The sequence below is a fragment of the Aythya fuligula genome, chromosome 5, assembly GCF_009819795.1.
Source record: "Aythya fuligula isolate bAytFul2 chromosome 5, bAytFul2.pri, whole genome shotgun sequence".
Taxonomy (NCBI): Eukaryota; Metazoa; Chordata; class Aves; order Anseriformes; family Anatidae; genus Aythya; species Aythya fuligula.
In genome coordinates this window covers 55,739,969-55,757,324 of record NC_045563.1, presented here as the reverse complement: position 1 = coordinate 55,757,324, position 17,356 = coordinate 55,739,969, and the positions used below count along the sequence as shown (strand labels likewise).

The 17,356-nt window shown below is 35.0% G+C and overlaps 1 protein-coding gene across 2 annotated transcripts in view; it reads right to left on the bottom strand.

Annotated features, from left to right (window-relative positions):
* Window positions 1-17,356, bottom strand: part of LUZP2 (leucine zipper protein 2) — a 184,474-nt gene that overhangs the window by 107,716 nt on the left and 59,402 nt on the right. For both annotated transcript variants that reach the window (XM_032188988.1, XM_032188990.1), the window contains exon 2: window positions 322-439. In XM_032188988.1, the coding sequence (XP_032044879.1) occupies window positions 322-439 (118 nt within the window). The remainder of the gene's footprint in view (window positions 1-321; window positions 440-17,356) is intronic.

Sequence of the window (17,356 nt, the reverse complement as noted above, 5' to 3'; positions counted from 1 at the left end):
AATTTGTCAGCAAAGATGCAGCCTACAACAGTAAAGGAAATCCCTTCCTAGTAGCTGCCAGGGTAAATGTGCAGGGTAAGCCCACTAAGACAGCTTATTCTGGTTCTGTTCCTCTTTTTGTTCTACTGTACTATATTTTATTTTATTTACTGAGTCAGAGGGATTTCAGATTCATTCAGATTGTATTTTCCTTGAAAATATCCATTATAATTTCAATGCAAATCAACAAAATTATTATTTGCATATAAAGATCAACAACAACAAATTTTTCAAGTAAATAGGGTGCAATCCTATGTTACAAAAACCCAGAGGTAACCTAACCTGGAGGTTTACTTTAATTCCCTCAAGTTCTTTAGAAGTCTTCGACAATTGACGAAGGATATTGCTCCTTTCCTTAAAGACTTCCTTCAGCTGTCTCTCCAGTTCTTCATAGCCCTGTCTAACACAGAAAACAAAAGCATGAGATCCTCTTGCAACATTCCTCAATGTATTTGAAAACAGTCTTAGTTCATCCAAATTTAATTAACTCCAGCAAGATCCCAAATTGGTATGTTGGGAAGGTCCCCCCCTCCACCTACCCTTATAACAACTTGCCTTCTCCCAATTTAGATAAACAGATGCGTTAAATGTTAACCTCATGTGCTGCATCTGAATATATAAACCAGACCAAAACACTGGCATTGTGTATTGTTTGTGTTGAAAAAGAGACAGAAAGGATGTGTTTAACAGGAATGATGGCATAGTGTGAGATTTTTCTTGTTTTGAAAGATATTCCACACACGAAGCCAAGCAAAACTTTCACAGTATGAAGCTTCATGACATCCAGTAATTTGGGGAAAGAATGATTCAGTGCTGTCTGAACTTTGTAAAGACAATTTCATATAAAAATTTCCCCCGACTGAAACCTCCCTGCAGTACAAACTAGAATCAAAAATATGCTAAGAGGAATCAAACTTAAATATGAATTAGTTAGTAAGTCAAAATATTTCGCCTATTCCTTTTTAAAATGGTAATTTTTACTTAGAAAGTAATTATAGTTTTTAAAGTTTTCTGTAAAATCCCCAGTGAAATCCATCTGATAAATTGGTTTAGGTTCAATGAAATACGGATCCAACCCTCACATGCCATTTCATTTAAAAAGCAGACATCTCAGATAATTATAAAACAACTTTTTTTTTTTTTTTTTCATTTAAAATCACAGTTTTGAAGAAGACTGATGAGTAAACATCTATTCCTTGTACAAGTGCAGTAGGGAGTCTTTTTTTCCACTGACCTTGCAGTAACTCTACTTGCAAGTAATTCTTAGTGTCTCTAAGAAAGAAGGGGAACAAAGAACCTCAACTCTGCAACACTGGTGCTATTTTCTGATCAGACCTAGGATCTTGAAGTTAAATGGTGATCTTAACATTCTTTTAATGGATTTTGAGTATGCTCTTAAGCAGCGCAAGTCACTAATATGCTACCTAAGCACCATAGATATCTTCCTTTTATCGCAAAGTATCTTTACTTTATATTGAAGTTTTAAGTTTGACCAATAATTATATTCTGCTCACACTGCCAGAATGTGGCAGATCAAAAAGCATGGAGCTGTTTGAGTTTGCATTTTTCTAATGACACACAAATATCTCCACTTTCTCACTGCTGCAAAAATAAGAACAGGGATGTTTTGGCCTGCAGCGTAATATCCAATACTTTCAGTGAAGATCATCAGCACACACTAGGTTGAATTTTTCATTTTTCAGTAGAAGTTTTATTTTAGAGGACAGCTGAAGAAGAAGAGAGGAGAGAAGGCTTTCCCCACCCCCCAATAACAAAATATCTTAAGTTTTCCCAGGATGGAAAAACACAAACTAAAACGTAATGCTTCCTTTACCTGATAAATAAAGTACTCAGCTTTCAGCAAGTTATTTTGTCCTCTTGATATGTTTTGCTTTTCCTCTCAATTTGTGAATGAACTTTATTAGAAGAAATGGTGGTTTCATACCATTTCTGTTCTGTTCATCTACCACATAAAAGGAAAAATTGGAAATATTGTTGGGGAATAAGAAGTGCCTCTGAGAACAGCTTTATGAACACTTAGGGCAAAGTCCATGCAAGGAGATTATGTCAGGACTCGATTACTTGTAACCTATGTAGTAACTCAACAGCAGTCAATCTGGTTGTCCTTGATATATAATTACTAATGTTATCAGAAGTATGTGATCAAACACAAGTCAGTCACATCACAGGTTTACAAGGAAAATCCATATTCCGAGAATTTGAACCTGCCACAATTCAGCATTATTTACAACCCACATTTTGCTTCAGATGTTTCTCTCAAGTTGCGTGACAACCTACTGTTACGTTACTAAACTTTACTTTTACTGAACTAAATCTAGCCAATAATAGAACACTTGATAACCTTTTAGTTGTTACATGCAACAAATATAAAATCTCCTGCATTAAGCTTTATGAACACCTACAGCTTTTGTCACCACCCCAGCTATATGTGATTTTTAATGAGGCATACATCACAGTAAAAGAGCTGGCTCACCTCGGTGCCAGGAACAATATTAAGTGTAATCAGCCTGACAAGCTTCAGAGAATACTCCTATTTTAATTTGATAATGAACAGAGGTCAAGCACATGTTTCCTCCTGCTAAAATGGTCAGGTAGTTTCAGTATGGTCACCATTTCCATTCTTCTTTAAGAAGCACAAAACATGTATTAGCCTTTTGCCACTAAAATGTCATGCTTTTGTTTAAAGTGAAACCCTGCATTAAAAAAACAACCAGGTGGTAACACTGTCTTAAATAATCACTTCAAATTAAAGCCCTGTCCAGGACTTTAAATTGCTTGTTCTTTGACAATTGCTAAAGAATTGTTAATTTAATTGTTCCTTAAATTGTTGACAATATTACTCCTGATATCAATCTTTGGCTTTTAGCACTGTGTCCATGGACAGTGTTCATGTATCTGATAACAGTAAAATTCAACTTTGCACATGGCTATTTATAATACGACTGCAATTTCTACATTGAAAAGTTAGGTCATTTAGACCAACCAAGAGCAATTTAAGTGAAAAATAAAATTAAAAAAAAAAAAAAGTGAATTCGTCAATACAAAAATAGTATTTTGTATTTATATGGTATACTATATTTTGAGTCATGAATCACTTAGATTATTCAACTACTCAAGGACTCTCATTATTTCAAAAAATTAAATATATCTTCACTTTTGCACTTTAATAAAAAAAGTATTCCCAGGACTGAGTTTAAGAAAAGATAAAACAAAGACTTAAGCAATCAATTGTTTTTCTTATTCCTCCCTTCTTGAATTATGAGTAACTGAAATTCAGTCTCCCTCTCATTTGATGAACTCTCTTTGGAAAGTCTTACACACATATGCAGTATAATTTTAAATATGGACAGACAGACCATTCTAGAAGTCACTTTTCCACAACAGCATATCCATATCCTGTAGCTGTGCTGTTATTTTCTGAAATTCATATTAAAAAATGAATTGTTCCCATCATGACATAGTAGCAGTATTTGTTACGTGAAATCCTCTAAATCACAAGCTAAGAAGTCCATAAATATAAGAAATACAGATCCATAAATATAAGAAATACAGAATTTGGTTCTGACAAATATCAAACTCCTCTGAATGTGATTAACAAGATAGTTATTTAATTAAGAAAAACAAACAAAAAAAAGTCATAAGACGTAAAGCAATTCGACCAGACTTAAACAGAGTAATTCCTCTGATTTGTATAGAAGGGAAATCTAATCTCTATCTAGGTATCTGAATAATACAGCTCTTTAAGAAGAATGCCATCATCCCTCATCATTGAGGAGAAAGAAAAATAAGTAAAATTATGAGGCTTATAGGCAAATGTTTAGACTTGATGAGGTGTTATGGGAGTGTGAAGAGAGAATGGATTCTTGCAACAAGAAAAACAAGCTCTCAACTGAGTGATAGGCTTATGCCCAACTTGGGTGCCAGGACAGATTGGGAAGAAGTTGACTCAATCAGTGTGGCACCATACTATGCCATAAACACTGCAAAATTCCAGCAAATTTCAGAAACCTTCCAAACTTAAAAACTGTCTGAGTTTTGTACTTCTTTTGCAGTAAACTACACATGGGGAAAATAAGTTTAAACCTATTTCTAGGAGCTTCACTAGTTAATTATACAGAGATTAAATCTGTTCTCTGAGTAGTAGGTTACACCAGTTACATCATTCTGCAAAATTGTCATTATCAGCATACTTACCTAAGACTAGAACAAATATTAAACATTTTATTAAGAATATGTTTTTTAAAATGTATATTATAAAACAGAATAATTTAGAAATACTTTGCATGTTAAGGTAATCTGCAATACTGTAATGGCAAGCTGTTTCGCGTATATATCACCAGACTACTGACGTAGTGTCAGTGTAAATCCCGATATCATTTGTTTTCAGTGAATAACATTCCCTTATAGTTCTAAGCTTAGTCAGCTGTTTTGACTCTTCTATTACTCTTACTGACACAACTGAATGTATCAGAGAAAACATTTCAATGGATTCTAAGTTTTAGCATGTAAGAGACTAATGTGTAGCAACTCCACCTTTCCATCACTCCATGTCTGACTGTTATTTCCTTAAACATCAGAAGTGCAGCTTTTAGTCTTCAAAATATGTATCAAGTTTCTCACTGAATATTAGATAGAATAGCAGGACAAAGGAAAATTGATTTTGTTTTCTGACTGTTTACAAAGCTTTTCTTTGAAATGACAACTTTTATACAGATTTCAATTACTTATGGTACACAAGCTTTCATTGCAGTCAGAGACATTTAAAACAACTGTAAACCTCCAGTTTAAGACAAGAAGCTTAGATGGATGCATCTATCAGCAAATCCATTGTCACATATTCTTATATCACTTGTAATCTGTTGTCACTTATAAAAGATGCTTTCTCTATTTTTCATTTTTCTGCTCTACTTACAATTAACAGTTGAGGACATCCTACTGTAAATTCAAATAAAGTGAGGTAAGATTATGAAAAGGACACAGCTCTTATGTGTTAGGCATTTTTGTTTGTTTTAAAGCACCGATAGTTCTGAAAATAGTAGACTGCATTCTTTTCCATGCATCATAAACAACAATATTGTTTACAAAGTACACTTGCCAAGTGCAGGATGGCCCAGGTGTTTCTAAAACAATCACTTAAGAGAGATTCTTGAGGGCAGATGGGTATACGTGGATGCAGTTTGTATTCAAGTGAGAAAGACTCATCACAATTCTGAATCAACATACCTGGAAGTTGAAGATAAGGATCTCTAAATTTGTAAAAATAAGCAAAATTGAGATGGAAATCACTGTTAATGATAACAGGACACCACACTTGCTTTTTCTCTTCATAAATGAGTATTTTTGATATAGCAATTCAGTGTGAGGGAAGTCATTATTAGCCAACAAACAAAATCATCCAGTTACCTAAATGAAGTAGGCAATATGTACTATATCTATAATATATATTATACATATAATACCGTCTAGACTCAGTTATTATATTATAGTATATTATAGTATATTAATATTATAATATTATATTAATATTATAATATAATAATAGTTAATAAAATAATAAAAGTATATTAATATTATAATATTATACTATAATAATATTATAGTATATTAATCTGTCAGTCAATTATGAATGAAAATGACAATTGGAAAACAAAATCCCATAAGCTTTAAAATGAACAGTAGATAAGTCCTTGCTGAAATCCAGTCTTTGTCAGATACAAAAATTCTCCGCACTCAAATAGCATCTATGTTATATGTTTTGTATTTGGGAATTATCTGAACATTGTGTTTGAAACTGAAAAAATAAATTAAACGAAGCCAAAAAGTTGTGGATTTAGGGAAAACCAAGGCAAATTATTTATCTGACCTCCATAGTTTGTGCATCAAAATATTTGGTTGGAATATTTCACCCCACCTACTAAGACTAATAAATAAGCATGTGGTCCAGGCTTGTTTTATTAGCAGTTCCAATAAAAACCACTTTGTCAATACTTACATGACTACTAAGCATGCACTGATTGTAAAACAAAACAAAACAAAAATAACCTCGCGTCTTTTTGGCAGACTCTTGACTCTGTAGAATCCATGACGCACCAGGGAAAACGTGCAAATGTCAGTTCCCATCAGTGACTAATGAAACCGAAGGAGAACTTCTGAAAACTTGTAGTTGGCTTAGATACATGGCCACAAGAAATGAAACAACAAGTTGACCTGTCCTGTGTAACTTCATTAAAACAAACAAACAAACACACTTCTATTGATCTACTGAAAACTGCTTAGACCACAAAAGTAGAGTAAACTTCATGAAGGACTGTTTAGAACCCTGTGACTACATGCTAAAGAAGTGTCCCCCTTCCAAACATAGAAAGGCGGGCCAAGCCTTTTTTTCTTTAATCCAACATTCAGCAGGCACTTTACCTATAGCAATGAATCTTTACTGAATCCATAAATCCATACTGATATAAAATGGAACAGACACTTAAATCTTCTCTAAGTTATCAAACTCACTACAACTGTTCAAGTACAGACTGTATAACTATAGACTTGTCTACTGCATGTGAATTGATACTTTTCATATCAGTTCTACATGGTTTAGTCTGTAATAGAAAAAACATTCATTCAAAAAACATTCTCTTCTGGATAGTTAACATAATTATGTTTCAGTTCTGATATTCTTCATCATTTTTATCTATAATATTTCCTCTGCTCAGATTTCCTGCTGCAAATTTAAAAGTTTTGACTATGACCTCAATGTTACTACCCTTCAATTCAGTACTCTTGTAGTATTCTCAAGAGATAATGAACAATGTTTTCTTCCAACATCTCTGACAATAGTCAGGCTAGCATTTCTGTCACAGCTAGCTATATAATTTCTTCTCTTGCTTGGTTTAGAATTTTACATTTAGTTCTGCTGTTAATAAAAATAGACGTAGCAGCATATTGACATCTATAGGAAACCTCCCACTCTTTTTCTATCTAAGCTGTTATCTCAATAAAGATAAAATTTAGATAATACTATGTCACTTAGCAAAAAAGTCAATGTGGATAGTATGAAAATCTGTTTCACTGTTCAGCAACTTAGTTTAGAAAAGGTCACCGGTCATCTCTAATCAGATGACAGTTCTAGAAATCAAAGTTCTAAAACTTATATATATATATTTTTTTTTAATAACAGAGGCAACAAGATGAGAAATTAGTCACAGATCATTTGATTCTACATACACAAGTCCGTATATACACACTCCAAGACACATACAATTGTAAACATACACAAAACCTACGGCTATCATGGATAATTATTTCTAGACAGACACATGTCTCAAGGAACATTTGCTTTAAATGCAAGCTGGAATCCTATAATCATACCAAGATGTGTTATGATCACCAAGCAGTATTTTCTTCAGATCTGGATTTACCAAAGTCCATTCAACATTTGCACTGGCTGTACAAAGGCTAGCAACACAGTACAAGGTTAACTAATTTGAATCAATTTTATCCACTCAATTTTTAAAACTAAACATGACTTGTCTTAATGTTGAGCTACCCGCTTGGTATCACATGTCATTTGCCTGCACTCAGTAAGTGAAGACTTCTAAAAGAGATGGAAAGCACCTCTTTGCTCAAACAGATATTCACAGGATGCACGGAAAAGGTTTTAAATTGAAAGAGGGGAGATTAGAGGTTAGGAGGAAGTTCTTCACTCAGAGGGTGGTGAGGCACTGGAACAGGTTGCCCAGAGAGGTTGTGGACGCCCTATCCCTGGAGGCATTCAAGACCAGGTTAGATGAGCAACCTGATCTAGTGGGTGGTGTCCCTGCTTATGGCAAGGGTGTTGGAACTAGGTCATCTTTGAGGTCCGTTCCAACCCAAGCCATTCTATGATTTTGTTTTTGTTGCTTCATTAGTTTTGTTTTTAATCTATCTGATAGATAATTATACCCAAGAAACACTCCACAAAACACTTCAGGAGGCTTCTTTCCTGAAGGAATAAGAGTAAGAATATTCTGTTCTATTTATCTAAAGATTTGTTTTACAGAATCTGTCGTGAAATGAAAAAAAAAAAGTTAACTATCTCTTTGTAATGCGTAAGTTACCTGCTCAGCAATTCTGCCAGCAGTTCTGTCCTTGTACCCGCTCTTCACCATGTTAACAGCAGCACCAGAACAATAAACAGAAGAGACAGAAGCAATTGTATAGTTCATTTTCTACCAGAAAGGACAACTATGATCAATTTAACATTAAATTTGTCTTTATGGTATCCAGCCACTTTTAACTTTGTTCAGTCCACAGTGAAAACAGTTTTTCTCAAAATAATATATCCTTTGAGCTTGCACTAAACAGAAGACTGCGTGTTCTGCAATGCTGTTGATTTGGAGTACTTGAAATATTACTTCAAGATCCCTAATATATTCAAAGAGAATTTTTTAAAATGTTGCTTTTTTCTTCATATTGGCACAGCAATGATGCAGTCACACATCCATGATACCTGTTTCATTTGCAATTGATTTATTGCAAATTATTCGCCACTTCTTGAACAGCATCCTCAATAAACTTCAAACACTTGCTTAAAATATGCACACAACCTAATTATGTATTTAATTGCTGTTCTGTATAAACATCCATGTTCTTATAAATCTTTACTTAAGGAGACCTCTATTGCATTGAGAACTATTGAACTTGTTGCTGATATAGCACACATTTGTTTGGAATTGAATTGTTTAGATATGATACAGTTCTATTTCTAATACAATATAAATTCCAAAAAGCATTTCTTGTTAGGGTCATATATTGGCCAAACAATCAAAACTGTTATCTTGACTTTAGCCATGATGTTACTTTACTGATTTTCAACATGATGCGATCATCAGGTTCTCTTTCTTTTCCAATAGGGCAAGTAAAGAGAAAGGAAAGGCAATTCAAATACTGCGGTACCTGTTAAGCATCAAGGTACAGTACCATAGGAATGATCATGGGTTGCATAAAATGTAACAGGATTAAAAAAGTCAGAGTGCCAAAGAAGACATAGAAGCAGCACAAAATAAATATGAAATTCTGAGCAGCAGGCTGAAATCTAAACAAAAGACAAATACCTGAGCAGCTTAAAAGTACTAAGAAGTCCTTGATAGCAATTGGGAGAGCTAAGCAAACAACTAAGCAAGCAACTAAGGACCGCTGCTGTCTCTGACTCCTAAACAACAAAATTCTGAGAGGTCTGTTTTCAGCAGAAGTTATGTGAGGGAAGCCTGGAATAACTAAGTCTAAAACTAGTGAACACAAATTATCAAGAACAAAAAATTCTACCCAAAAAGCTAAGAACTGGCAATTTCAAAAACATGTCAACTTCTGAAACATGAAAAAGAGAAATGCTGAAAATAAATAAATAAGTTATTTAAATAGATTTTAAAGAATTATAAATGCAAAATAAATGAAAAGTATTTCTGTATCTAACATTTGCCAAAATATTGCAAATTTATATGTCAGAGGTATAATCCTCTCTAATCCAGGCATAGAAATCTATCCAGAAAAAGGTACATGCAAAAAACATTGCCTTGTCTACTTTGTGGTTTTCCTTGTAAAAGATATATAGAGCAACGTATATTAATTCATTACTCCTTTTTCTTGTACAGTGCTCCTTTCTTATTCCACTCAAAAATTTACCGAATCAGAAGTTGCACAAAAAGAAAAGTGATACGGAAGTTAAGTAACTGATATTGCCATTCGACTGATATTGATTTTTCCCTTTATCAAGACTGTACACAATTAGTCTTCACATAGTTAAGCTTAATAAAATATGTACTTAATAAAATCTGTGTGTAATATTTATAGCTTGGCAATTCATCAGTAATAGATCTGAAATAACAGAATAATGTGTGAATCGATAGACTCCAAAAAATGACACAATAGAACAGAACAGCAAAACAGATATGCTTTCATTCTTTACTTTAGGTTTACTTCATGTATTTTCTCCTAAGACAGATTTTATATTTCCAAAAATCCGGGTAAAATTTTTTTTTCTTCATGATGGAAATTCTAGGTTAGTGGAAACTATTAATTACCATGTCATCCATCCATTCTGAAACTCACGTTACTGGTTTGTAGGTGAGATTCAGAGCACTCCTTAAATCAAGTCTTTTATGGTTTTCCCTTGAAGTCTATGACAGAGTATTCAGGAGATCTGCTCCCTTCTTGACATTAGTGTTCCCACTGTTTTTACTTGTTCAGTGACTAAAGCACTTTATAAACAATGTTTGTTTGTTTTGACCTTGGATTTCCCATAGCATCTATCGCTTTATTATCCAAATGACTCAATCACAACTGGATCATTTTTTCATGAGAGTGAACATCCTTAGTGAACACAGAGTATCACAAGGGGAAAAGGAACACAAGACATTAGTAGCCTCAGTTTATTAAATGGATTAGGCAAGGGACAGGCTGCGTCAGGACAAGCTTCACAATCAAAGCCGTACATACACCCAACTGAATACAGTTGCTTAAGATGCTCCCTGCTAGCCACTCATGTGTTGGGTACACTTGAGCTTGGGGCAAACACATACCTTTACAGCCAGCTGTTAATACAAGCCTATTGTCAGATCAGCCCTCCCTGGCACCGTGGTATGCATTCCAGCAGTTTCAGCTACTACTCTGCTCTCATTTGATGATTCATAGCCTATACCGAGTCTCGCCACCCTGTTCTTGCTCGCATCCTCCTCTTAGACAGGGCTTGCTAAGCCCTGACACACAGCTCTCGTTCAAGGCAAGACCATGATGCTCCTGTGACACGGAGCAATAAGAAACTAAAACTACAAGAATATACCATTCTGACAGTTCGACACTGATTCCATAGCAGCTTCATCGTTAACTCACTTTAGGAACAGCAGTATATCACTCTACTTTTATAACTTTTCCTGCTTTTTAGAGAGACTGTGAGAACTACAGATATCTGAGAGGTTTTTCAAAGGTCACAGCATAAATTATAGTGCAAAACATTACCAAGTGCAAATATAAGTATTCCTAACAGTTTTGACTAATTTTTCTTTTTTAAATTTTAAAAAATACTTATTTTCTGCATACATCAAAATGAGAAATACAAGGGATGGGATCAGAAGGGAAACAGCTAAATTTACCAGGTACAGAGTGTAAAACAAGTGCTAAAGAAAAACATTGTTAACAAGTTTCATGCAAATTAGTATTTGCTGTTGAGAAAATCCTTCTGGATTGGTGAAATGCAGCTATGTGTAAAATATATATACATAAGAAGCAAACACCAAAAGCAAATGCCCATCTCACTTCCTACAGACTTTCCTTTTCTCATGCACTAATGCTTCCCTCAACATATGCCTCCTTCATCAGCAACTAGCACCTGGTACATCTTGTAGATGGAACAAAATCTACCTCTTAACTTCACTTTAAAGTTTTTATCAGGTTCACAGCAATATAAGCTCTTCTTCAGCTACATCAAGAGCTATGTGAACCAAGTTTGCTTGGAGAGTATCTAATTGACACAGAACAGCTGTGAACATACATTTGTTTCCCTTCTCATTCCATATCTGCTCTGAATGACATTTCCATTGCATAGATTTTCAGGATCAATGGAAGCAAATGCTACATAGCGAACTTCTTTGTCAATGCACTTTGTGAGATCAAAGGTTTGTTTCAGAGAATGGCACATGAACGTGCCTGAAATTCACCATATGTGCAAACTAAGGAGGCTGGTTCAATATACTGGCCGTCACTTTTGTGTGAGTGAGAGAGCGGTTGTGGTGGAGCTCAGCTGCCCACCTGAGTAAAACCACCACAACTTCTCTCCCCAAAAGGAAGAGCTTCCTTCAGCTCCAGCCTATTTTAACTCAGCCAGAAGCCAGACATGACTTAATACAATTGTCAACATTTATAATTTTTCTTATTGTGACTTCCACAACTTTTTATTTTTATTATTAACTTGTGTATCATCTTTTGTGGCTGTCACTCAAATGAGCTCAAAATAACTATGGAAAAATTGGTTCTAGCAATGCTTCAACGATGTCATTTTTTACATCTGCTGGAGAGATTTCCCTAGTTATGAGCATACTAATATCGGTACACTCTCCAACTTACAGTCTACAGATAGTACTGTATTTACATTTTCCTCAACACCTGACATGCCAGATTTCATCATTTCATTCAGATCGTTCATTTTTTTTTTTTCCTATAACAACAAAATCCAATAAAGAGTTTTGTTAAAAATTGTTCAGGAATACAAATTTGATCAACTCTATACACAACTTAAAAAACCTCCTCTGTAATTCCCCTCTCAAGAAAAATAAAGGTCATGGAAATATCAGGTCCAGCTAGTGTGTATGTATTCTCCTGTCTTAAACCTGCCCTCCTGCACAGAGTCGTGCAAGCACTTAGCTACATAAGGAAGAAGTGAAGGTCAAAAGGCACTTAAATATCTTGCACCAGTTAAATAAATTACATCAGTTAGCTTTACCTTATACTCAACTTCTCTCTGATATGGCTTACTCTTCAGGGAGTTCAATCTTGAGGAGCTTCCACTTCTCTGGAAACACTGAGTGCCACAGACAACTAAGCTTTTTTGCTGTTGTTGGACCTCAAATATCACAGGCAAAGGCCTGGGGAAGATCTTATCCCCTGCTGTAAACACTTAGTTTTAAACACCTTTCCTACTGCACTTGGATGTAGTACTGAGGAGTAGCCTGACTGTGAGAAACAATCCAAGCTTTAGCACAGATTAGTTACAAATTCCCACATCAAAGTGAACAGTAGTCAGTCTTTCAGGAGGCTGTAAAGGAGGCACTTCTATTTACCCCTACACTTTCCAAGAAGGTTAGAAAATGCGTACAACCTATATAAGCCAGCAGCAATTTAAAGGGTTTATTGATTTAGCTTGTACCTGAACTTGAGAATGGTTTTCTCAGGGGGAATTACAATATGAGATCACTTACCAAGGACAAGTCCAGTCTTTCAGAGTGATGTATTTTACCTTGTTTTATTTACACCCAGATGTTTAACTACAACAAATATGCATGAAGGATTTCAATTATACTCAATTATATACTGGTATTCTTAGCTATGAGAAAGGATTAGCTACTTACAGGGTGAAAGCTGTATTTAACATATCCCACGTCATGAATTGTACAGGCAACAAGATCTGGTGTATTGACTTCCTGATAATTCTATCATTGTTCGCTCCCTCCCCGTGAATAGTTCACTCTTCTAACAAAAGTAAAAAATAACAGATGTATTTTCAGACCAATTTCTCCTTCCACCTGGTGCACCTCTTCACATGAAACCCAGAAAGGAATTGTACCCAAGGGAAATGAAATGCTTTGTACATTCATGCGTACATATTTATATCTAAAAACACATCTAACCAAAACACAAGGTATTTTCCTCTATATTCCTTTCTCTTGAGGATCAAATTGAAAGCACTTCAAGTCTTGAAAAATACCCGCAGCCTTTGCTAGTTATATATGCTATTCATTATCGTAGGTAGAATCTTATATTTATTTCATTAACTGCAGAGCAGCAGAGGTGCTGTAGAGCTTTGATGATATATTCATATACTCCCAGTTGGGAGAATTTAGAAAAAAATCCTGCACACATACAGTTACACACTCCTGTGTAGCTCAGAAATAAAAAATGATGTTGTGATAAAAGTGTTTTGCTAATCATCCTTCAAACTTGTACATTTCACACATCCGCTTATGCTACAAACGAGACCCAGCACAATTCTGCCTTCTTATGTGTGCAGAGATGCCAGAGTTAGGCAGCATACTCTGTGGCAGGGTGTACTCTTGAACTCAACGGCATCATCTTATATCAAAACTTGAAAAACAAAATTACAGGTTTGCTCAGAGACAAACATCTTTCGCCTGCATTTTTTGTTCCCTATTCTTGTTGCAAGTCTTGGCTAATATCCGCAATTTTCAGGAAACGATCATTGCACGCACACAACAGCTTATTTATGACAGTTCAATTACTGAAGGCTGTTATAAATCAAATAATTGAAGTACAACAGTAGGAAAGTGAGGTGGCTGACCATCTAAGACTATTCTCTGAACAGACAGATTATTTTTCCCTGTGCAAAATACATTATTTTTCATATGGTCAGGTGTAGGTTTTCAAAGACAACACAAACACGCAAATAGTAGATGCAATTGCAACACATGAATTATAGAAAAGAGGCCAACTTCACTATTATGTTAATGGGAGCGGTTGATACGGACCTAATTGGAACCTGGGTGAGGAAATCCATAACCAACTATGTTTTCCTGTTTGGATGAATCATTACATACACATCATTTTGTTGTTTTCTTAAATGCTAAGAGTCTTTAATAGTTAATATTGAAAGGTTTTAAGAGCAAAGTTGTTTGGACACTACATCCTTGTCATAAATATTGTGTAGCTACCATTGTAGTGAAGACCCTTCAAAATGACTCGAGTATCCTTTCTAGTAGTGAATAAGACAGATAATTCCGCACATTATACAAGCAATAAAATTCTCAATGTTTTAATGGAATTCTATAGAAATAATGCTGTGTACAAACCCTGTGTTTTTTCAGTAACATTCTCCAGTAATAAATAAATAAATAACACACCCTAGGCACATTGAATCTTAAAAAACAACGTGTACACTTCAAAGGATAGTATCTTCTGAAATCTACTTCAAGAAAACAGTTCCAAATGTTTGGTGATATAACATTTATTGTTTGCAGTATAAGCTTAGTAGCAAATTTACCAAGAGCTACATAGGGATTGCCTGTTAATCTTACTGTCTGTTGTTTATATTATAAACAATACTTGGGAATTCTTATGCTTTTGCTTGTTCTGTGATTAATTTCATGAAGCGAAGAGGAGAAAACAGTAGCGATTTTACTATTCATACACTTTTCTCTCTTGTCATTTCATGACATGAAATAGTCATTAGGAAACTGCCCTACTTTAGCAACTACACTTGATTAATTTTCCTTACCCCCAAATTTCAAGGCTTTTCATTTGCTTTTCTTACTTAGCCTGTTAGACCAATGCACTTTTACCTAAAATGCATTGTCCATTATTAAAAGGAAAACTATTAATTTCTAACTATTTATGAGTGAGTAGTCCTTTTATTACTAAAGCTGGTCTCACTATTAGAGTTGGGTGTGCATGCAATTGTTGTATGTTGTGTGTACCAGGGACTGATGGAACATTCATTAATGTTGGGCGACTAAAAATTTGCCAAAGAGAACTGAATACTGCACTTGACAGATATCTTCTGAAGATACCTAGATTTTACCTCAAAATGGAAAAACCTGACAGGAGGGACATGGCAATGCTAATTGAAGCAGTTGTAATAATTTCAGAGGTATTCTTGTTTGGTCTGATTTAGCAAGGAACTCTTGCTGGAAGGAAAAAAAAAGTAGTAATGAACCCACAGAATCAAAGAAAGAAGCTCGTATGTTCCCTATATCCAACAAGTTAGTTATTAGTACCTAGGAGATTTAGGATCCCATTTTCCACTAATTTAGCTCTCATCTCAGACAATGTCACTTAACAACGTTTTAGATCACTAAGAGTTGATAATTGTTGGCATGCTTTGCTGATGGTCTTCTCCCTTTACAGAGAAACATTCATGATGGTAGGAGTACAACAATACTATTCCTTATGTGAATGATTCCTCCAAAAGAAAAAAAAAAATCAAAGCCATTCTCAATCATTCTATTCTGTACAAAGTAAAACAGCTGTAAATAAATTGGATTCATAGGTTCTTCATCATCTCACCTTTCAGAGTAACTAATTAGCTTCATATTTCCCATATAAGACTTCAAAGGCAGAACAAATCCACAGCTGTGTAATACAAAGAACACTTCAAGGAGCTGAACAGATCAGTTTCCAATCCTGGGGGGTGGGAGTAGGGGTGTTATGAAAACAGAAATATTTTGTTTGAACTTTGTCTGTTTGCTATTGAACCAAAACTAATTATTTCTACCCTCCCATCTCTAAAATGTATTAACAAGCTTACGTCTAAAAGTACAGGATGCTTAGTACAGTTTATTGCCTGTAAAGCAAACAACCAAAAAACTAACCCTAGAAAGAAGCCAGAATACATCATTTCATTTCTGACCCTTGAGGTTGTTTGCTTTGTTTCTGTCATGTTCAATTTAACGCATATGGTAAAACCAACAGTTCAATGTACATTTACGATATGAAAAATGCATGACACTTTTTTGGTTGACAAAGCAAACCAACATTAGAACACAAGCAACTTTCTATGAGACTGGAGTCTGTGGAAGTTCCGCACCAATCTCATTATAGAAGCTTAAGCCCATCTCTGCTCAGCTCCAGCAAAAAACATGCATGCCAGCACAGTGAGCAGTTAAATAACCAATGTGACAAGAAGTTCTTTGTTGAAGACAAGTCTCTTTTTTCTTTTTTAAATTATTTCCAAATGAATTCACCTTTGCTGCTTAGCTACAGAAGGCTAAGAAGGAGAAAAAACAGGTGGAACAGGAGCAGTCAATTACTTTGTGTTTGCAGCCTAATGCATGTCTATGTTTGAGCCTGAAGCAAGGATTCTTCCTTAAGCTAACTGTAGCTGATTTCTTAGGACACATTGCTTCTATTAGGTCACTTGCAAAGGTTTCTTATTACCCATCATTACTATGACAACCCTTTTCAAAACCGTCATATAAGGATAACAAAATTTTATGTGATAATGATTTTTCTGTCCCCCTTCTGTTCAACATTTTTATGTAATTATTTTATTTGTTCTGTAGTTTGGAGGTACAGAAGAGCTCCATACTGTAGATATTGCAGGCATGCATTTGCCCCTGGCAGAGGAGGGGATTCAGGGAACAAGACGAAAATAAACCAGGGTTCTCAACATCTGCATTTCAGTTGTAGAGCACCTCCAGCCTCTTTGAGCTTCACAGGGAAATACATCCCTCTCCTACCTCCAAAAAATGAAGTGTTTAAGCTCAAAAGGCACTATTTTATACTCAGATTTGCAAATTAGAAAGAAAATTGCTCTATTTCATTCAAAAATAGCTACAGGAGAGCAATATTAGATGCTGACATTTATCATAAAATCAGCAATCTGAACTTTGGTATGGATCAGAAACGGCCCTAAAATGGTAACCTTCACCTCCTGAGGAAGATATTGAATGTCTCCTCTCATATTGGTTGTCTTGGAGAACTTCTCTAAGATAATTTATACAGGATATAAGCTGGCATCGCCCTAAGACTTCTTCAGGAAAGGAAGGGCTGACACTTATTCTGTCAAAGTACTCTGCTCTTGGGGACATATGAGTATTTTTCA